Source organism: Pseudovirgaria hyperparasitica (assembly GCF_010093815.1).
Source record: "Pseudovirgaria hyperparasitica strain CBS 121739 unplaced genomic scaffold EJ05scaffold_3, whole genome shotgun sequence".
NCBI classification, from domain to species: Eukaryota; Fungi; Ascomycota; class Dothideomycetes; order Acrospermales; family Acrospermaceae; genus Pseudovirgaria; species Pseudovirgaria hyperparasitica.
The window spans coordinates 709,528-729,529 of NW_022985551.1; the positions used below are offsets into that span (position 1 = coordinate 709,528).

At 48.0% G+C, this 20,002-nt stretch overlaps 8 protein-coding genes across 8 annotated transcripts; 3 read left to right on the forward strand and 5 right to left on the reverse strand.

Annotated features, from left to right (window-relative positions):
• Positions 1-746: 746 nt before the first annotated feature.
• On the reverse strand, positions 747-1,253 carry EJ05DRAFT_483318 (uncharacterized protein; the record flags this gene model as incomplete). The annotated part of the gene is made up of 2 exons (XM_033745241.1): positions 747-1,043; positions 1,080-1,253. The coding sequence occupies 2 exons, from the start codon at positions 1,251-1,253 to the stop codon at positions 747-749; spliced, it is 471 nt and encodes a 156-aa protein (XP_033603331.1).
• Positions 1,254-2,621: 1,368 nt separating this feature from the next.
• Positions 2,622-4,345, reverse strand: EJ05DRAFT_473467 (uncharacterized protein). Its single transcript, XM_033743408.1, has one exon. It carries the CDS (start codon positions 4,286-4,288, stop codon positions 2,696-2,698), a length of 1,593 nt encoding a protein of 530 aa, XP_033603332.1. The 5' UTR covers positions 4,289-4,345; the 3' UTR covers positions 2,622-2,695.
• Positions 4,346-4,492: 147 nt separating this feature from the next.
• On the forward strand, positions 4,493-5,589 carry EJ05DRAFT_449122 (uncharacterized protein). Its single transcript, XM_033742325.1, has 3 exons — positions 4,493-4,745; positions 4,996-5,148; positions 5,204-5,589. The coding sequence occupies exons 1-3, from the start codon at positions 4,588-4,590 to the stop codon at positions 5,250-5,252; spliced, it is 360 nt and encodes a 119-aa protein (XP_033603333.1). The 5' UTR covers positions 4,493-4,587; the 3' UTR covers positions 5,253-5,589.
• Positions 5,590-6,221: 632 nt separating this feature from the next.
• On the reverse strand, positions 6,222-6,859 carry EJ05DRAFT_483321 (Prefoldin beta-like protein; the record flags this gene model as incomplete). Its single annotated transcript, XM_033745242.1, has 5 exons — positions 6,222-6,287; positions 6,361-6,421; positions 6,509-6,630; positions 6,684-6,754; positions 6,802-6,859. 5 exons carry the CDS (start codon positions 6,857-6,859, stop codon positions 6,222-6,224), a joined length of 378 nt encoding a protein of 125 aa, XP_033603334.1.
• Positions 6,860-7,086: 227 nt separating this feature from the next.
• On the forward strand, positions 7,087-9,136 carry EJ05DRAFT_245271 (AAA-domain-containing protein). Its single transcript, XM_033740101.1, has 6 exons — positions 7,087-7,467; positions 7,535-7,561; positions 7,620-7,788; positions 7,846-8,063; positions 8,116-8,684; positions 8,743-9,136. Exons 1-6 carry the CDS (start codon positions 7,359-7,361, stop codon positions 8,962-8,964), a joined length of 1,314 nt encoding a protein of 437 aa, XP_033603335.1. The 5' UTR covers positions 7,087-7,358; the 3' UTR covers positions 8,965-9,136.
• Positions 9,137-9,774: 638 nt separating this feature from the next.
• Positions 9,775-10,875, reverse strand: EJ05DRAFT_508122 (uncharacterized protein; the record flags this gene model as incomplete). The annotated part of the gene is made up of 2 exons (XM_033747981.1): positions 9,775-10,464; positions 10,528-10,875. 2 exons carry the CDS (start codon positions 10,873-10,875, stop codon positions 9,886-9,888), a joined length of 927 nt encoding a protein of 308 aa, XP_033603336.1. The 3' UTR covers positions 9,775-9,885.
• A 1,978-nt stretch (positions 10,876-12,853) lies between these two features.
• On the reverse strand, positions 12,854-14,498 carry EJ05DRAFT_245401 (uncharacterized protein). The gene has a single exon (XM_033740102.1). The coding sequence runs from the start codon at positions 14,425-14,427 to the stop codon at positions 12,928-12,930; it is 1,500 nt and encodes a 499-aa protein (XP_033603337.1). The 5' UTR covers positions 14,428-14,498; the 3' UTR covers positions 12,854-12,927.
• A 1,782-nt stretch (positions 14,499-16,280) lies between these two features.
• On the forward strand, positions 16,281-17,255 carry EJ05DRAFT_245531 (uncharacterized protein). Its single transcript, XM_033740103.1, has 3 exons — positions 16,281-16,371; positions 16,419-17,075; positions 17,132-17,255. The coding sequence occupies exon 2, from the start codon at positions 16,561-16,563 to the stop codon at positions 17,059-17,061; it is 501 nt and encodes a 166-aa protein (XP_033603338.1). The 5' UTR covers positions 16,281-16,371; positions 16,419-16,560; the 3' UTR covers positions 17,062-17,075; positions 17,132-17,255.
• Positions 17,256-20,002: the final 2,747 nt, after the last annotated feature.

A 20,002-nucleotide genomic window follows, 5' to 3' on the forward strand; every position in this document is an offset into this window, starting at 1 on the left:
ACACACACATACACACACATACACACACATACACACACATACACACACATACACACACATACACACACATACACACACATACACACACATATACATATATATTGAACAATCGCCCAATCTCGAGAAAGCCATAGCTCTGACATGCTTCGTATATCATATAGCCCTCTCTACGTCTATCACAGTCTCAGAAATACCGTCAGATGCCAGGTAAATTCTAATGCCCTCCAGAGTTGATCAGGGTCTTCCACGGTTGCTCGTTTCGCTCTCCGACTACCAATTGTGGCATCATATTCATATCCTGGAATGATGCCTAGACACTTGAGCTGATCTTGGGACTATATCTTATGTACGATGAGTTCCAAGTAGCCTGGCGGCATCATGTCTGCTAAGTACTTCAAAAAGCCCCACACTCTTGTCATCAGAAAAACCATGCATGATTTCCCTTGAGATTATATGCACGAGCGCCTAGGAGGTCTCAGTAGCTCATCTCGAAGCTTCCGATCATGGGACTTGGGTCCAACAAGAAGTTAGTCTAGTTACCTCAAGCTACGGCGTGAAGATGTCATGAGTCGAGTGCTCAATACCCAGCTCCGAGCCTATTCGGAGCTCTCGCGATGACGTCGGCTACATCTTGTACACAAAGCTTCCCTAGGAGCTCCTTGGAAGCCTCTTTGGAGGCGATTCGCCAAGTACGAGTACCTGTAAGACCAATCTTCTCATATATCTCGCAGCCCAACCTTCATGGATTAAGCAAATGAAGGCTTTAGCGCAAATTGATTCGCACTTTCTTCTTTTACTGCGCCGTGTACTATTAGACCGATGAGAATGCAACCTGCGGGAATTATTGGCTTGCGACCCGAGTGGCCAGACCTCTGTGACCCACCAAAATGCAATCTATCGACCCTTGTTACCTGAGCAGGCTCATATGGCTTCCAAGGTAATGATTGACTTTCAAGAAGCGGGAAGAGTTTGAGATGCCAGGCTACATCGACGTCTGCATGCTCTGTAGGCTGTCCAGTGTGATCCTCAGTCTCTACGAATGTCTAAAGCAATGTTGCAAGAGATAAAGACCGTCACACCTGGATACAAGTGACACGCGCGAGTATATCGGCTGTCTGCTCAATACCCCGATTCAGCACGGTACTTGCACTATAAAGGCAAGAGCATAGCTTTGGGACATCTCGCAGCCCAGCCTGATTCTTCGTGAAAGCTTCGATGTGAGCTACAAGTTCTTTGGGGGTAATCAGAGACATGATTTCGAGTGGACGAGAGCATCAAGGTCTACGAAGTGGTAGGAAGAAATAATCACAATATGCTAGGGTGTCCAGGCGCAGTAGGACGCGTGCCCGGGTTTAGGGTTTTTGTTGGCCACAGCATCCTTATGGGTGAAGGCAGAGAAGGTAGCGTGGCGTGGTTGCCAATCGTAGGTAGGGAGGTAGTGATGGCTTTCCAAGGTTAGATTCGGCACGGGTCCGTATTATTAATGTACACTGAATGGTTAGACCTGTAACCGGTTCCGAAACCGAGTGGATGGTCTCATCTGTGTCCCAAAAGAACGCAAGGGCAGATGTTACATGTATCGCACGAGCATGACGGCCTTCCTGGTGCCATCCTTGTGCGCAGCTCTATTGATTCGATGCTTTTTATTCACCAGTCGATGACAATGATTCGCTATGATCGCAAACACCATATTGGGGATAGTGCAGGCATCCCTGAATAGTCGCCACGCAGACAGTCAACATGCTCTTCCATAACCACGCAATGTCTATGCAGCCAACTGCCAATGCAAAGTACTCTAGACCCATGGTTTGGCAGAGCCCACTTTAACGGACGCTTCGCTCGCCCCAGGATCTACTTAGACGAGTACTAGGCAGACCATGCGATCTTGAATCCTATAAGCTCTAAGCTTCTTTTACGCAAGGCACGAAGCAGACACCGGACTAAAATCTCTTCGTATCATCAAGAGTCGCCATACCGGGTAGAAATCAGGGGTGAGGGGGAAGCATCCGTACTCGTTGCTTGTCTGACAACAGCCTTGTCTTGTGCGCGGTGAGGTTCGCGGACCAACTGACCACCAACCTAACGGAAGTGCCGTGGAACTGACGCCTCACGCACCGCTCACGGACGATCAATGGTGCCCTTTCCGGATAAGCGCTGGTCTCTTTCAACGGAGGCTGTGGGTCTGTGGTCTTCCCGAGCATTACAAATCGACGGCACTAAGTCTCCACGATTAGTTGGTTAGCTAGCCGGACTATAAATTAGTACATAGTATAATTAGTAGCTTCCACGGACCGAATTGCACCTCCCCGCCGTTCATCCCAAAGTGGCATTGGCTACTGGAGCATCTTCTTCATAAAAGAGGCCTTACTCGGTGAGATCAATAGGCGAGTTTGCCATTCTGTTAACGTTTCTCATGGGCCCCTTGAGAATTAGGACATTCTACTGCGAAACCTGGCACCCGTACACAACTCTTGTCATCGCTAAACTCTCCTCATCTAGAATGGTGCATTCTTGGCTTAGTACCACGCTTTCGGGATCTCGTCCCTGCTTGGACTTAGTAACAATACCGCTGGTTGCATTTGATACGCAACCATATTCTAACCAGCAGCGTCAACAAATTCAGTACTTCACACACGCGAATGTTGTTTAATTCGGAGCCGCATTTCAAGCCAGCACATCTCCAAACACTATAACGCTATGTGCCTGTCATTTGCGGCCGGTCAGCTGACTTCTCAGCTATCTGTCCAGCTTCGATCGCACTGGCGTCGTCACCATCTATGACCTCGATCTCACCTGCATCTGCTTGAACCTCGCCATGCTCACTATTCTCACCATCATCCCCATTTTCACCCGCAAACAAAATACCATCATGTTCGCTAGCGTAACTCAATAACTCACCTCCCTTTCTCTTGGGAATCACACTCATGAATGCAGCACCCCAATCACCCAGCTCAAACCACTTCAACATAATCTCATTCACATGATTCGTCGTCAGCACTTTGCGGCTGTTCATTTTCATGTACTGGCCAATAGGAAGTCGGGCAGTCTTTATCCGATTGTCGAGGGCACGCTTATAGCAGAGACCTTTGTACCGGTTCTTGTCGACGATGGCGCCGAATATGTAGGTGGAAAAAGGCGTGAGATGCGTCAGAATATTGGGCGAGTCGGCGGTAAGATATATCGTTTCGCCCTGAGGAAAGGAATTTGTACTCGAGTCTTCAGAGGGATCACCTGGCTTTACTTCTGATGATCCGCCCTCGTCTGCTTCATCAGATTCGTCTTTCTCTGCTTGACCAGTCCCACCGCCTGCTCCGGTCACATCTGGTTGGTTTCTCGGAGTACCACCAATATTCTCCGCCTGGCGTCCTTGAGTTTCCTTCTCTTCAGCATTCCTAGCATGCTCTATATCAGCACCAGTCCCGTCTCCCACGACCCCACTACCTCCCCTCCACCCTTCCAATGCACCAGCAACCTTCCCTCCCTCCTCCCCTCTCATCCACTCCCCGGCCCTCTCCGCAACCTTCACAAAGTCCTCTTCAAAAAACCTTACCCCCTTCCATCCCTTATAATGTCCCATCATCACTGTTTCCAGCCTCTCCTTCATCCGTCCACTGAAACTCGAGATACACATATGCGCTCTATATTTCGCATGCTTGTTATCGCTGTACGAACGCGTGACTTGCGCTGTCAGCGATACGAGTTCTTTGTCGTTCATGTAGCTATCGAAATCGCAGTCGAAGATGAATGTGACGGGAAGCTGGGTGGGAAGTTGCCGTTTTCGATCGGGTGATGGATCTTGGATAGCCGGCTTGGTAGTGGTTGTGTTGCTAAGAGGGTTTGATGCCTCTAGGGCTGCCTTTTGCCGTTTGCGTTCTTTGCGTTCTTTGTCCTTTTGCTTTTTGAAGGCTTTGCGTTCAGCGCGGCTTTCGTCCCACTTCTGGGCACGGAGAAGGCGTTTTTGGGCGTTCTTGGAGAGTGGCATTCCGGTTGGGTCGGCCGCCGGGATTGTGCTTGATGAGGGTTGGTGTGTTTGAGAAGCCATGGACGTGTTAGAGGGGGTGTTTTGTGAGTCATCTATGCTGGTCGATACACGACTATATGTGATTGTTTTGATATGATTCGAGTCTGAGATCTTGGCACTATCATTTTTGTCGTGTTCATGTGATTCATCGCTGTTTGAGGTAGGCTTGAGCAAAATTCCATCTGCAGCTTCCGTCAGAGGGAACACCACGGACGCACCGCTACCATCATGAGAGCACTTCTGAATCTTCGTTGGCCGTTCTTCCATTTCGTCATGTTGTTTCAATGCGTTTGTAGGGCGTCAGGAGTTAATTGTATCGCAAAAGCTTTACTTTTCGTCTTTTCACCAGACCGGAGCTACGCCTTCCACAGTTAGCGTGTCGCTGACTCATCCACTCAACGTCAACCTCACCTCCACATGTACCTCATGACCACAATCCGAAGAAGAAGTCAATTGCGCCACACACGACCTCTCCACTCCGCGAATACAGCATCTATCCCCACGAGGGCTCACCACTAGAATTATTGAGGACACCGAAGTCCAAATTTGCGCACACGTCGCCCGTCATGCCTCAGGATATGCCCCCCGTCGGGGGCTACGACGCCGTCCAGTACAAGCGCAATCTCCCAGTGCGCGGCTTCAGACCGAGTGTGTATCTACTTGGGATGGGCGTGATTATGACATATGGCTTTTGGATGTATGGCAAGGGGGTTAGGGAGAAGAAGTAAGTGGTGTGAGCTTTCTTTGAACGGGAGGAGGTAATGAATGATTGGAATGACATCGCGCAGGAGGTTAGATGACTGATGTCTAAGGATGGAGATGTCGCGGCAGACATTCAATGTCATAATCATGGGCGAAAAAAGCGTGATAGAGATGTACCCGGTGTGGGCATTGTGATTTTGGCATTTTTACAGCGACGGCATAAAGCGGGTGCTGCTTGACAAGGAAAAAAGCATAGCTGACTTCACCTGCAGCGAACTTGGTCGTGAGAAACAATGGTCTCGGATACACCTTATCCCCCTACTGCAAGCAGAAGAAGACCGCGATCAAGTGCGGAGGATGCTAGCGGACAAGCAGCGTGAGAAGGAGCTGCTTGGTGCCAATCTCAAAGTGTATCACAACGATAGGTATGTATACCGCTTTGCCATAGTTTCCTACTGTAGGTTGCTAATTGGTTGCTAGATTTGTTCGACCTACTTATGTTGCTACACCTGAGAACGTTACGAAATAGATGGATGATGTTGGGGATCGATACGAAGGCCTAGAAAATACTGGCCTATACTGAGCAAAGTAACTCAAGAAGTGGCTTCAAGTTGTGGCCATTGTAAATATGGAGTATGTCGCGGCTTATTGGGACAGCTGCCGCTACCGCCGCACCCTCACGGTCTGCGCGGAATGTACCAATCTCTTTTGTTCCACATACAACGCGAATATAGCAAGATACGACAAACGCTCAAATAATTACTGTCTGTATGGACGATGAAACATCCTGGCAGTCTCAAATTCAATTTGCACCACATTTGAGTCTCGTCACGCTTCTGGATCTACTTAAACGCCCGAACAGCGGTACTCTGATTAGTCTCTAGTTTTATGCACACAACGGCCTCAGTGATGCACGCCACTGTCCAGAGCCAACAACAACACCAATAGCAGCTGAAATCCTGGTTCCAACATTGACCACACGTGAAAAGGCGCCACAGCGCTTCGAATAGATTTTCAGGCCTCCTACTGGAGTCCATTAGCATCGGACAAAACGGTCAAGGCCCATCACGGTCCGTCGTCAAGGTATTAAACCCGCCGCTACAAGGCGAATTGTAGTCTGCCTCGCTATAAATCTCTTACGATCTGTGATGGACGCTGTGGGACGGGCGGTAGGATGTTAGGTCGAGATGTGTGCCGATCTGTCGGGCTCCCCTGCTTTGGCGCAGTTTGCTTTCTTAACAAGAGACGGGAGGGGCTAAGTGAGTGATAGACGTCGGGGGCGGGGCGTTGGTAGAGTGGCCGTGCATTGGGTTCGCTGGAATTCAATCGACTGTACGTCAGGCCTCCATGGTTCTCGTGGTGAGAAGGCTGGAGTAGCATCGCGAATTCCGGATTAAGATAACGTGCTGACCAAATGACCGATAGGTAGAGTAGGGATCAGTGAAGGAGAGTGCTCATTAGCGGTACGACAAATGTTACGGATAGATTGTCGCTATTTCTATGCCTGCGCGGCCTGCGCTTGTCCTTGAGACTGCTGCTGTATCGAACTCTGGAGTTGAATGATCTGAGGCACGATTAGAGATTCATTGTGGGTTCAGTTGAAGACATTTCTGTCCTCGTTCGCATTTACGACGTACCTCCATCTTCTTTTGCTCACTCTTGGTCTGAATGTCTTTGATTTGACCCTCGACACGTTTGCTAGAGATAGTCAGTTGATGCGCTGATTGATCAAACTAGCGGAGAGATTAAGAATGTGTGCTATGACATAAAGAAAGGGAAGCCTACATTTCCTTCTCAATGAAGTCTAATCTACCATCAACAGACATCTGTGCCTCGGTCTGGTCTTGCTTCAGAAGTACTGGTCCAATGAGCTTGAACTTGGTTGCGTTTGGGTTCTTGGTGAATTCCTATTGTGGTGATATCAATTATATGCTGTATGCTGCGCAAGTGGTCAACTTACTTTCTTTACGCTATCGTTTTCTTGCTGTTGCGACTCAAGCTTTTGCCTGCCATCAACAATAGACTGGAGTTCTAGTGGGTATTAGACCGGAGCATTATTTTATATGTATAATACGCACCAGCCTGAAACTTTTGGAACTCATCTGAAAGCTCTTGCAGCTTCTTCTGGTCGCCCATTTGATTTGTGTTTGTCGATGACAGACCTGTACTATTCGTTGATCCGACCGCGCTTTTGTTGTCCAATACTTCGGACTTGCGGGAACTTTAGAGATTGCTTCCTTGAAGATAAAAACCCTATCCTACCTGTGTCTGGTTGGTGTAAAGTGTTGACTTCGTCGTCAAGACAGGAACCGAACTCTTGGCGCGGCCTTGGCGCCATCTCGCCGCCTGGACAACAGTCCTGGCGAGACGAGTCAACTGAAAAGTTACCTCCACGACATACCGTATTTTCGGTGCCTGGTCACTCAGAGGAGCTACAACTTCCCAAAATCCCACCTTCATATCGACTTCTCTCTACCGAACGACACTGCTTTATCGGTGGCCACGCGACGACACTTGTGTTACCCCTCCCCCGCGCTTCGCCATTTCAGATCGCAATCCCACATCCACGTCTGTAGCATTCTAAGTCTTCGGTCGAGGTCTTCTTGTATCGCGAGTAAATAGCACCGTTTGCGTCATGAGTAACACAGACTTTCTTGGGCGTGCAATAGAGGTGGTCAAGAAAGCTATCGAGAGCGATACCGCAGGCGAGTATGAGAAGGCATACCAAACATACTACCAAGCTTGTATGTGGCCCACCAATGACCTGGTCATACAACGACTTCAGGATTCCTAACTGACATGTATCAATAGTAGAGCTTTTTATGCTTGCCCTAAAATGTGAGTTCACCGGCCAACTTGGACTCGTGGGAGCCTAGCCTGATGCGCCGAACTCTAGGGGAGAAGAATGCCAAGTCAAAGGAAATGATAAGAGCAAAAGCCGGTGAATACATGGAGAGAGCCGAGAAACTCAAGTCACATTTGGCCGAAAACGATTCTAGTAATAGAAAAAAACCGAGTGCCGTCGGCTCGAACGGGAAAGTCGCTGGAGGGAGTGGCAAGGGCAAGTATGTTGCCTACGGAGCCCATACGAAAACTCGATAGCGGCTGATGATATATTCCAGAGGTGACGACGACGAGGAAGAGCAAGACGCAGACTCGAAGAAACTTCGCGGCGCGTTAGCAGGCGCCATTCTCTCCGAAAAACCAAATATCCGATGGGAGGACGTTGCCGGCTTAGAGATGGCAAAAGAAGCCCTGAAAGAGGCTGTGATATTGCCCATCAAATTCCCACATCTGTTTACCGGAAAGAGACAGCCTTGGAAGGGTATATTACTCTATGGTAAGTCGTGCTACCATCTCCGCAAAATCATCCACTAACTGCCCGATAACAGGCCCTCCAGGTACCGGTAAATCTTACCTTGCTAAAGCTGTCGCCACCGAGGCCAACAGTACCTTTTTCAGTGTCAGCAGTTCTGACTTGGTCTCAAAATGGATGGGAGAAAGTGAACGACTCGTCAAGCAGCTATTCGGTATGGCACGGGAAAACAAGCCATCGATTATCTTCATTGATGAGATTGATGCTCTGTGTGGACCTCGTGGCGAGGGTGAATCGGAAGCCTCAAGGCGTATCAAGACCGAGTTGCTTGTACAAATGGACGGTGTTGGCAAAGATTCGAGAGGTGTATTGATCCTGGGCGCAACTAATATCCCCTGGCAACTTGACGCAGCTATCCGAAGACGCTTTCAGAGAAGAGTTCACATCAGTCTTCCAGATCTGCCTGCTCGCATGAAGATGTTCGAGCTTGCGGTCGGCTCGACCCCATGCGAGCTGACACAAAACGACTTTCGCAAACTCGGCGAACTAAGTGAAGGTTACTCAGGTAGCGATATCAGCATAGCGGTTCAGGACGCTCTTATGCAGCCAGTCCGCATGATACAAACAGCTACGCACTACAAGAAGGTACCTTCCCCCAAAGCACAAATTTACAGACATCGTATCCTAATCAGGTGCATCGTAGGTCATTGTGGATGGTGTGGAAAAGCTCACTCCTTGCTCCCCTGGCGATAGCGGCGCGTTGGAGATGACATGGACAGAGGTTGAGTCAGACCAGCTTCTTGAACCGCCTCTGCGCGTGAAGGACTTCGTGAAAGCTATCAAAGCGTCTCGGCCCACTGTTAGCAAAGAAGATCTTAATCGCAACTCTGAGTGGACGCAAGAGTTCGGATCCGAGGGTGCCTGATTAATTCTTTTGTCAAACATACCCCACAATCGGTTGGTGTTTACCGGAGCACAGGGGGATCAGCTTTTACGAAATGGATACGGAGCATCATCATTCTGCAGCGGACGGTGTTCCGGGTGTCATGGGAGTACATATATGGCGACGAGCGCAATGGGCCCGTCCGAATGGAGGGACGAAGTGGATATACTACAGTCCCACTTCTAAGCCGCCCAAAGTACTAACAGATCTTTGCAAGGACCTTGTGTGATATTCTGAGCTTTCCGTTTGTGTCGCACGGATCTCGCATTCCTGCCCTGACGAATTGTTAAAGTGACAATCTTCTCGTCAATACCTTTCAGATATGTCTACGTCTTGAGCCTGCAGTAGCTTACAGAAATGATAGGGAAACTCTTTGCCAGTGGCCTCCAGTACTGCCAGACTGTCATGTTCTGAAAGCGCCGACTGCAGAGCAGTGTACTTTCCAGACGTGTTGCGGTTGCTCTGAGTAGCACAATATGTGAATAGACAGACAGAGATAGATTGATAAGCCGCCGCATCGAAGATTTTGGCTTTGGTTCAATCAAGCTTCAAGGGCAGATGCCGGGTCTCAACACACATTTGCTAGCTGAAGAGCCCCGTCAGCGTCTTATACTTCAAATGTACGGTCACTGTCCTAGAAATATCCTTCCGCTTCCCAGTTTGCGTCGTCCTTAGGGTTTCAGCAATATCATTTGTAATGTACAGTGATTGCTGATGATATCCCTGTCGATTCGAGTCGCCGAGTCATAGCTACACATTTGCAATGATACCGATAATTATAATGATAACGATGATCTCAAGAGCGTTGCTGTCATTTGGTTATACCATGTAAATGGTTTGGGCTATCTAGATGGATGGCTCTCTTCGGACGTATTTTGTATATCGATACATGCGCTACACGTGTCACTTCTTCTTCCATCTAATACCTCCACACCATCTTGCCCATCTCTGTACATCCTCCCGTTCTAGCAGCTTTTCGACTGTGTACCACTCTCTTGCCAGTTCCTCATTGCCAGCAATTCGATGAACAAAGCTATGACACTGCCTACATAGCCAAGCTACGTCGTTCAACTGCCGTGCCTCATGCCAGCCCCTTTTTATCACCTTGTCGTGTACTGATTTGGGGATGAGGTGATGGTATGTTAGTGGCATGTGCTCTCGCAGACAAATTTCACAACAATCGGCTGTATCTTTCGTGGATGATGGTGGGGGTGGAGCAGCGATAGCCCCCTCCACATAGGACGTCAGAACGGGTGACAAGAATGCCTCGAAGAACGTTGGATCGGAAGCCACAAGTGAGGGCAGAAACGTCGAGATGGTCTCGACGTAGAGCGTGGGCAAGGGAGCGACTAATCTGTTGACAGTGTCTGAAGACAGTGGAGTAGCGTATCGTGCCTGTAGGCTTTTCGATGCCTCGAATGAACGATGTGTCAGAGAGCGTAAGTCAGCAGGCAGGTCTGAGAAGATGCCATGGGCTAGGAACTGCGAGGTTATAGGTGGTGAGTCCTACATACTGACACACGATGAATTTCAAGGCTCACAAACATCAATGAACTCGCTCAACTCTTCAGCTTCACTAACGTCTTTCGCGTCCGTGTCTTGCTCGCTTTTATCATCATGGTTGCTTAGATGACCGTCGAGGATGTTTCTGCTTCTAGGTATATCGACCCAGGACCCATTCTCGGTTCTTTTCTTAATCACATCCTCCGCAGTATCGTTACTCGCTTGACTCAAGGCGCTCAAGCTTACCGTTTTACTCCCGCTTTTCCTCCTCTCCTTTCTCTTCTTCTTCTTCTGCTTCTCGGGTTGAGGAGCTAGATAACGAAGAACAGACTCGGAGAGACATTCGCGAAAGAAGCCAAAGTTGGTAACTTTGGTGGCATTGAGTGGCATTAATCACGTCGTCATAAAAAGCTGTGTGTCCACTGCTTCGGTGTGAGGAGACGCTAGACTGACATCATAAGTACTAGTCGAGAAAGGATGCGCTAGCAGGCAGGTAATCTAGATGCGTTCATTAGTACATTGGATCAATTTAAGGAGCAGTCGCTCTTAGTCAGTAAATCTCCTACAGAAATTATAGCCATTCATTAAGGCTATACAAGTCATTAAGTTACACAAACTCAATCATGTACGTCTGGCATACGATCTCATCTCAGCTCATTGTCCAATCATATTTCTACACCAAAGATAAGCTTGAACAGTGATACGTCATGAGTTTTTATGGACGTCTCGTACACTCCATAGCACTATTCATAATGATATACTGAGTATGATGTTTGTGCATCATGGTCATTGACTCGGATGCAAGGAGTGAGAATATCTCGTTATATTCGCCTCTATTTGCTTCAGGCCTCGAGCATTCTTGCGGAAGCTTGCACCAAGCTCTCTGTGCCCCTTTCGAACCTCACACCGTCCTTTCCTATGTCATCAATAATCCACCTGAAAACAATGTTTTTGTCATCTCAACGAATTCGGGCACTACTACTTCCGGCAGGAAGCTGCTGAAGAATCCAGCAAGCTCATCAGGTTCAACGGAGCGGAGCTCGACCTCCTTCCCCGTAACCTTTTCGAACGCATCGTGTACACCAAGTGTTGAATACTCCTCCAGACCATAAAGTTCCAATAATGACGCACCGTTTTCCATTGAGATGGCTGTTATAGTCCAAAGGATGTGTTTGGCACATGCGCGCCCAATGTCAACCGTGGGGACTTAGCGGGCTCATCAGTAACTAGTTACACTGTCAGAAAATCAAGAGCCATCGTCTCATACAATGGATATCTTATGGTCCACCGGCGTGCTTGGACTAGAAAATACGCTCTTCACCCCCTTAGCCGTTTTCAGCGTCATCTCTCAGTCCTTCATAGAACACGCATTTCTCACGAAAATAACTTCAGGCGATACATGGCGGTATGTCTCCTCACTCGCGTGGCTTGACTTGATCGCACCAACGCTATGTCCGTGTTGAGCATCTCCGCTCGAGATATAAACTAGCCGTCGCCCATTGCCTGCCTGTTTCACTGCATTACTGATGTTGCTCGACACTGTATTTGCCCATTCGATGACATCAGAGCCGTCGTATTTGGATGGTATCAGTGTGATTACAGCACGTGAGCCGCAAAAATTTAGGGATGATGTGTTTGTAATGTCTCGATTAACTGCTGTGAATTGCGAGCTGCTCGCGAGTGTCTCAGGTACTTTTTTGGAGATCGCGGTAGACGGCAATCACCGTGGGCCCAAGTCGATGCCCCAAAAGCGTCTCAATAGCTGCGCGACATGCCTTGGATCCTGATGGGATGACAGTGACCTACATATTATCGTCGAATCTGGGACGGGTTCGCAAGTCCTGATTATAGTTTGTCGTGGAAATCAAAATAGGGGGAAGGAAGTGCCAGCCGAGAGGACTCATATATCAATCTTCAGCCGCATGAGTAGCTAGGCTACACTCCGTCATAGTCTGATCCTTTGGGGATGATAGACCAGATGACAATGGAGATGACTCATTGATGCGAAGATCACCGATCATCATATTAGTTGGGCATGCGGCAGCTCGCCCTTGAACAACAATACCAATTAATAATACCCAGGATCACCGACTGATATGATATTCTACTTTCATGGCGCTCTGTATTCGTAGTGACCGTGTACAGAGACAGTCCCAGCTCACTGAACAGTGGACACGATTGGCCATTGCTATGCTTCAAGAGAACCCACAAAGCCAACGCGACTGGATAGTAACGCTGCCAATCGCTCTACGGGATCTGTTCAAAGCGAGGAGAGCTATGGAACGACTCGGCTGAGCTTGATATACAGGCCTTATCTTGTTAGCACAGAGCTTAGATACCGAGCTCTGGGGTTTCCTCTCTTTGGCGGCATATTCCAGGTTTCGACGTTTGTGGATACAATGCTATCGCCAAGATTGAACATGACCGACCCAGCTTGTACTTTCATTCTCCAGAATATTCACTATAGTTGAGGAGACTTCTCCATCCTCCCTTCCGAACCCAACAATCAAGATCCTCCCTGATGTCCTTATGATGTCGATCCGAGACTCGAATACTGCGCTCCACAGCGGCCATGTGAACTTCGGCATCAGTCATACCAGCGACGCCTCCATCTCGACGTATCAGCGCGTCATCAAAATCGAGATATCTGAGCACTCTTTGTAACAAGGTACCAACGAAAACCATTGGGATTTTGAATCTGAGCCAATTTGGCCTCAGTTGACCAGCTAGCCGTTCTCTCATATGTAGCGCCAGGTTTTGGTTCCTCTGAGCTCTCCTCCTAACAAAGCTGAGTTCATTTTGGCTCGCAAAGCGTTCTCGTGATTGGATCATCTTGGACTGCTGGGTTGGGAGCCAGCAGACGCGTGGGACTAATGGGGTCACGAATGCGACGATGAGAGGTGTCCATTCACCCAGAACAAGCAGAATTGTTGCGAACGGGACCAATCTTCGAAGATCACGCTTGGTCCGCTCACGAAATTGGAATTCTGCACGACAGTATTCAGGAAGAGTAATAATTGTGGCCTTTTCGGTGTGGGTCCCATGCGCAGTAGTAGCAGTGGTGATACGATCCCAATTCTCTTGCCAATGTTCAAGAGACTTACAAGGATCACTTTCTAATTGTATCTTATCGTTCGGGCCAAGATTGCTCCACTTCCAGTCGAGCGGCGTACAATGCTTGTAATCTTGTCGTGGTGGGAGAAGCACTACCTGCGATCCTACACGAGTCTCAGGATGCGACCAGTCTAAACCAGCAGGTATATGCAGCGGAGCGAGTATAGCGATGTGTGCGTGCATACTTTTCTCGGTGTTGGTTTTCAGCTTCGCAAGTAGTTTTGCACCTAGGTTCTCGAGGTCTGCCGAAGGTATAGGATTACGATTTGACCTCAATGTTCTAGCAAGAATGGGCTCTGGGCCTAGAGCACGCAATATCTTCCGATTGTTCCAAAGTTGGTAGAGGGCAGCTTTGTAAAATCTATAGTAAATCTGTCCGCATGTATATAGATACGCTATCATCCAATTGTAATCACTTCGAGGTGGCAGATTTTCGAGAGGTGGAGGGAGGGTGGAAATTGGGGGATTGAGCCGGTCAGCGAAGAACGACCGTGGTAGTGAGTCCGAGCGAGGCATGTCCGACGAGATCATGGCGTTATGCTTCGAGTGTAAAGCTTTCTCCTCGCGCCGGCTTTCTGTCTGTCGGACGGACTGGGAGGTTGGGGGCACGAATGAAGATGTGGCCGCCTCGGGCTTCGTTTGCCGATCATCATCCTCGTCGCATTCAGCAGGGAGTCTCCGGAATGAGTGGTTGTTCTTTCGTTGGTTATATATGTGTGAGTGTAGAACGGCTGTCGCGCATCGTATGTGCTTAGGACACCGAGAGGCAAGGTGGTGGAACGGCGATGGCGACAGAAGTGCGGCTAGCACTGGGGAGCGAATCCTCATAATGTGAGGTAATTCAAGCTATGACTGGGTTGTCGCACCATTCTAGTGAGGTGTGCGTGAAGTGTAGATTGCGACCGCGATATATGCTTCCATTCACGCGTCATGAACTCCACTTTAATCCTTGCTCGGCTCTGTGAGCACAGGCCACCAGATGTACTTCTCATATGATACATCCTTCTATGTACATAGATTTGTACAACAATAAATATCATCACTGTGATGTGGCTACTCTTACTAAATGACTATAGAACTCTTGTAAATAGGTTTACAAGAAGCACCACTGCTTGAGAGCCCAATCCGTCGCCTTACGGTAAGTCGCATTTAGTGCCGGGCACATTACTCTCAGAATTTCATGTATCATGCATCCTTGAGATAAGAAAGTTCATTTTGCCTACGTCTGCTAAGCTATGAATGTTTGCTTACAATCCGAACGACACGATCTGTAGCAGTCGACGCCATTATCCAAAAATCCCGCTACTCTCACACAACATGATCGGTGTTGCTACTACGTCATGTTGCTGCAGGCGATTTCAAAGGCCAAAAGGGTGCATTAGCATCACTTAATGATAGAAGGCAGCTCTGAACACAAGATGCTTCAGTCAGTCGCATTAGTCTGGGATTATCCTTACAGCAACGTTCGCCGAGTAGGTCTGACTTGTAGCATTTTCATATCACACTCGAGAACAGATTAACACCTAAAATCGCATTCCGCAAGCTACTCGCTTGCCGTTTGTGCCAGCGCCCGCTGATCTCTAGGGAGAATGCATTTCCACTCTATACCTTTCCTCTGCTACCATCGCGGGACTACAACGTTCGCAGCTTGCGCCAATCTTTAGGGTTCAAACGAAGCTCCTGCCTAAAACAGCTATTATAATCTAGCACGCGAAGCTAAAGTGATCCTCGAGGGACCAAAGCCAAGTCTACTGAAGTCCAAGCCAAGGCATGGAAGCGAGGGCTTGCATGAATCAGTGACTAGCGGACGTTGGACGCTGGTGATATTGGAGCTTGATGCTGCTTCAAGACTGTCCTCTACCTGTCTCGATTGTAATGTGCTACGGCTATGGGAGAAGAGTTGTTTTCCAAGGACGGAGCAGACCATTACTAATGCTCAAAGTAGCTAATATCGAAGAGAAGGCCAAGGCGTGGAAGCGAGGGCTTGCGTCGGCGTGCGACCGAGCATTGCAAATGCGTAAGTTACATCTAAAATACCAAGAAGAGAAGGCGGTCAGATCAAGAGTCATTGGGCAGGAGTCAGCATATCCCTCCAGCCTACAATAAAGACGAGTATGAAAGGTACACCTAGGTCCTCATATCCTCATCCTAAGCCATCCACAACTTACGATCCTCTTAACTCAACTTCAGACCTCACAGCCGCTCCTCGACACACCAAATCAACTTTTCAAACAAATCGGAATGTACAAACTCGCTTCTCTCCTCATCTTCCTTCTTACCTCTACTCTCGCTGTCACAGCTCCTGCTACAGACAAAAGCAACGCCGCCGTTGCTGTTTCTGGTGTGGTCGCTTTGGACGAATGTTGCTCTTGCACGCCTCTAGGCAACGGCATGTACCTTTGCGGCAACTGCCTCCCCTGCGAAGGGTAAGCAAAGACTACAGTTAGCAGAGTCGAGAAAACAGGAGGTCTGTTGATAGGCGGAGTCACCTATCAACAATAGAGACCTATATGAAATGACAACAATATTTGTGTTTATTTTTTTGGTTGTTTAATGTGCTCACGTGGTTCACTGATAAAGGCTGCGCTCATGCTCATATTCCACTGTAATCCCATTGCGCGATTTTTGGGTGCAACAAGCAAGCATTTGGATGATTCAATGATACTATTTGGACATTGTGAAACATCATTAAATATGCTCATATCGTTTATCAGAGCCTAAAATATTGGACTCATCAGCCTACTCCGGTCTACTTGGGGAATTGGTTATATGGTGAGACACCTTAGGCTGCACCTATGGTATGCTCACCATGGATACAGATCACGGAGAGAATAATGAGATAGAACTGCGGCAGTACAAGGAAGGCGATACGCACTCTCGCATCATTGTGAGCCAGTCTCGCCTGAGATATTGAGATGGTGGGCTGGACCCTGAAGCACCTACCCCTGAGCTCTTCCGTGGATGCGCTCTGAAATCGCATCCAATCCATGGAACACCTCGACCAAGATAGTCATGGCGAGCGGAAACAATGAAAAACCCAGTGAAGCAATAGACTGCTCTCATTTCCTCAAAACTTCACAGTTCACCTCCATCTTCACACCTCACACCCTCAGCTGCAACTTTATAAAGTCAACTTCAAGTCAATACAATATCTCCATCTACTACGCCATACATAAACCTCAGGGTAACTTTCTCAGCCGAAGCAGCCATGTCAAGCACCATTTCGGCCCTCACAAGCACCTATACCAGCATCCTCACTACCATCAACGAGCACGCCACCATTACAGACCCCATTACCACACTCGTCAAGACATCCGCCATCGCCATCGGGATCGCTGTTGGATATATACTCTTCTCTTGTGGGCCCACTACGTGTGGAGGCGTCCGTCAAATTCGCAGGCCATTGGCGCCTTGGGAGCACGTCATCGTGCCCAGAGATCCCAGGCGCTGGTGTCTTTGTGAGCTCGTTGACGGAGGTACGTTTGTGTTGTTTCACCATAAGGGTTAAGTATGTCTTTCTAAAGAGTTCTAGATACCAACGAGTTTGCGGCGTGTGGGAAGTGCTTCGATCGCGACCCGTATGCGTGGAAATAGGGCGCTCCGGGAAGGGAGAGGAGAGAGTCGATGGTGGCTGCGGAGAAGCACCAAGTTCTAGATGGGTGGTGAGCCCACCTTTTCACTTGCAAGGGGAGGATTTGGTGTTTTGGTTCGTTAGAAAGCTTGAGATTAGATATTTCAATGAATCAATTATTGTTTGTGGTGTTACACATGTGCTATTATAAGTGGTGCGTTAAGGTTCAAGGTGTTCCTAGTCGGGAAATGGACATGACTTCCACATTCATGGTAGAGAACCTAGACGTTGTTAAACGTTCGGCTAAGCCGAGAATTATATAGAGAGTACAGACGGTATCACGAGACTTCATGAAACGATACCTTTTCTCGCACTTTGGCCTTGAAGGCCTCATATGTTTGAAGTAGTAAGAATTAGTTATAACCAGGCTTGTGTGGATATAGTACAGCCTTATTTCCAATAACTAATGGAGAACCTTCTAATGTCATTGATTTGATGTGGGTTGCCAGGTACTCCGATCATCGGTAGGACTTTGACGTCATTCACGCGTCTTATAGTATGTTCAAACCACATAAATGGGTATATAATATCACAATAGCTCTGGCAAGATAGCTTGTCAAGATTAATATGAGCTTGAATAGAACATGTAGTTTGCTTCTACCGTAATCAGTGGAAGGTGAAGTCATTTCAGTAGGTACATGTCGTGAATTCTAGCGCTGAGAACCTCTATCAAGTACTACCTGCGCATAGGATGAACAGCAAGCGCATCCTGGCCATTATAAAACTTCCCTGTCACAATATATTAGTCAAAAGAAGAAGCCTAAACGTTCTTACAGAGTCCATGATTGACACAGCCCGCTCCAACGTCCACATACAAGCAAGAATAATAAAAAATACGTGTTGTTACAAATTTCAAAAACAAAACTCATATCTCACGGATCGAACCAGAGGTCTGATCGATGGGGAACCGAGAAAGCCGTCACCAAATTGCGCTTTTTTATCCAGTTGTGGGACCACTCAGCCATGACCCCGAAGTGCTGGTACTGATTTCAGTTGAACTTGGATTATTTATAAAGGGCGAGACGAAGGTTGAGAAATTTCTTTAGGGTGTAGTGGCCGCGTGTACGCGACGCGCGAACAGTGTTTTGAAGCTGTATCAGGCTGCTAGGCTGCAACGGAGCACGGAAACGACTTTCCAGACTTTGTGTGCCGATCAATCTTTTGTGTTGTTCCTTCTTGGAGCGTCATCTGATGACCGTAGTAAGCAAAGTTCGAACTGTCTGCAGAAGCGTAATAGCGCTACTATCGTGTCAATATCGTCCCCATCGGTATTTACCGCGCACAACTCTGAACGGTCCGCCACGCAATGCAGTCAGGATCGAAGCAAATCTGCTACCGTCCTTGCGACTGCCGAGAGTATTCTGTTAAATCTCCAAACACGTTCATGTCAGCGTCATGCTGATCGACAAGGACTCTCAAAATTTTCTTCACATTGATGGAAACAAGTGTAGAGCTCTTTTACGAAGAATCAGCTTCTCAAGTGGCGTTCGGCGATTGTCTATTAATGTCACAAAGGGTCGATATTGTACGACGATATTCAGGTAGCAGGTCAGAAAGAGAGTTAAGAGAAAGTAAAATGGCAACACAGTTCGGTCAGGAAAGGAGCGAAATAGTCGGAAAAGACCGACAAAAGTAATACGAGGAAAAGGGAGCAAATGGAGATGCTGAGAAAGAAGAGACGGTCGGTGGGGATCCTTGCTGTCGACTTGTGAAAGAGGCTGTCTGTGGAACTGAATACAATGTTTAATACCAGGAAGTGATATTAGGAAACAGCAGGAATAGGATGATCGGAGGAGATGCATTGCCTAGAAGTCAATGGAGAGTACATCGTGGTATCACCTGGGCCACATCAAACGACTATGTATTCGAGCACATAGTGTACGGGCTTGAGTGTTCCGATGTGTAAACTGCTCCTTTGGCTAGGCTCAATGAGCGGACGGATTTCACTCACGCTTCTGGCAACCTACGTAGATTTAGCTCTTTAGTCCAAGTCTATGTCTAAGAACTTGTGTCGCTTTGATTTTGTACAAACAAAATTCCCATCCACGTTTGCAGTCCTAGGATGAGCCATATAATTCGATTGAAGCGATACTCATGCATGCTCCTCATTGGTCACAATTTCTGCACTTCGACCACACATGCGTAGACAGGCTCTGTTCTCAACATTCAAGTGGCCACGTCTCATTCCTTGGCCCACAATATTCCAGCTACAGCTCTTTAGCAACGAAACATATGGTATTCACACTAGAGGTCTAGAAAACGTGTGATACAGCGCATCATACAGAATGCAGGATAAGGGCAACCTGCAATCGATCAGCCTGCAGAGTGTTCATTGGGATAAGCGAGTAGTCAGTGGGAACGCGGCGCGGTTGGCGTTCGGAGGACATAACGGTTGGTCCACGAATATGGGACAGACGCATAAGGGTGGGGCCCTTACACACGCTGTTGGTTGAGAGAGAGAATACTGCCTACCCTTAGGAAAACAATAGTGGTAAGTGGTGTACAAGTGGATGTGGGTCAGGTTGTGTCAGAGAGGATCTTAACCGGGGAATGCTGACTCAAGATGAGTGCATATTGACATGGCATTTGAGAATGGTCGTTAATATCAAACATCGTGTCGAGTCATAGCCACACTCAGGGCTCTTAATGCTTAGGAACAGCTAGCCCAAAAGAAACCGCGAACATGTCCATAAACAAGTCACGATATCGACGATCCAAGTCATGTAAGTTGTGTTGCAATGACGCATGTGACTGCGTCATCCAAAGCAATAA

Excerpts from the sequence above, each read along its gene's own strand:
- EJ05DRAFT_245401 (XM_033740102.1), bottom strand. The coding sequence starts at position 14,427 with ATGAGGATTCGCTCCCCAGTGCTAGCCGCACTTCTGTCGCCATCGCCG.
- EJ05DRAFT_245271 (XM_033740101.1), top strand. The coding sequence starts at position 7,359 with ATGAGTAACACAGACTTTCTTGGGCGTGCAATAGAGGTGGTCAAGAAA. Across the intron at positions 7,562-7,619 it reads TTTTATGCTTGCCCTAAAAT|GGGAGAAGAATGCCAAGTCA; the intron begins GTGAGTTCACCG and ends GCCGAACTCTAG. Across the intron at positions 7,789-7,845 it reads GGAGGGAGTGGCAAGGGCAA|AGGTGACGACGACGAGGAAG; the intron begins GTATGTTGCCTA and ends GATATATTCCAG.
- EJ05DRAFT_473467 (XM_033743408.1), bottom strand. The coding sequence starts at position 4,288 with ATGGAAGAACGGCCAACGAAGATTCAGAAGTGCTCTCATGATGGTAGC.
- EJ05DRAFT_245531 (XM_033740103.1), top strand. The coding sequence starts at position 16,561 with ATGCGCTCTGAAATCGCATCCAATCCATGGAACACCTCGACCAAGATA.
- EJ05DRAFT_449122 (XM_033742325.1), top strand. The coding sequence starts at position 4,588 with ATGCCTCAGGATATGCCCCCCGTCGGGGGCTACGACGCCGTCCAGTAC. Across the intron at positions 4,746-4,995 it reads AAGGGGGTTAGGGAGAAGAA|CGAACTTGGTCGTGAGAAAC; the intron begins GTAAGTGGTGTG and ends CTTCACCTGCAG. Across the intron at positions 5,149-5,203 it reads AAAGTGTATCACAACGATAG|ATTTGTTCGACCTACTTATG; the intron begins GTATGTATACCG and ends ATTGGTTGCTAG.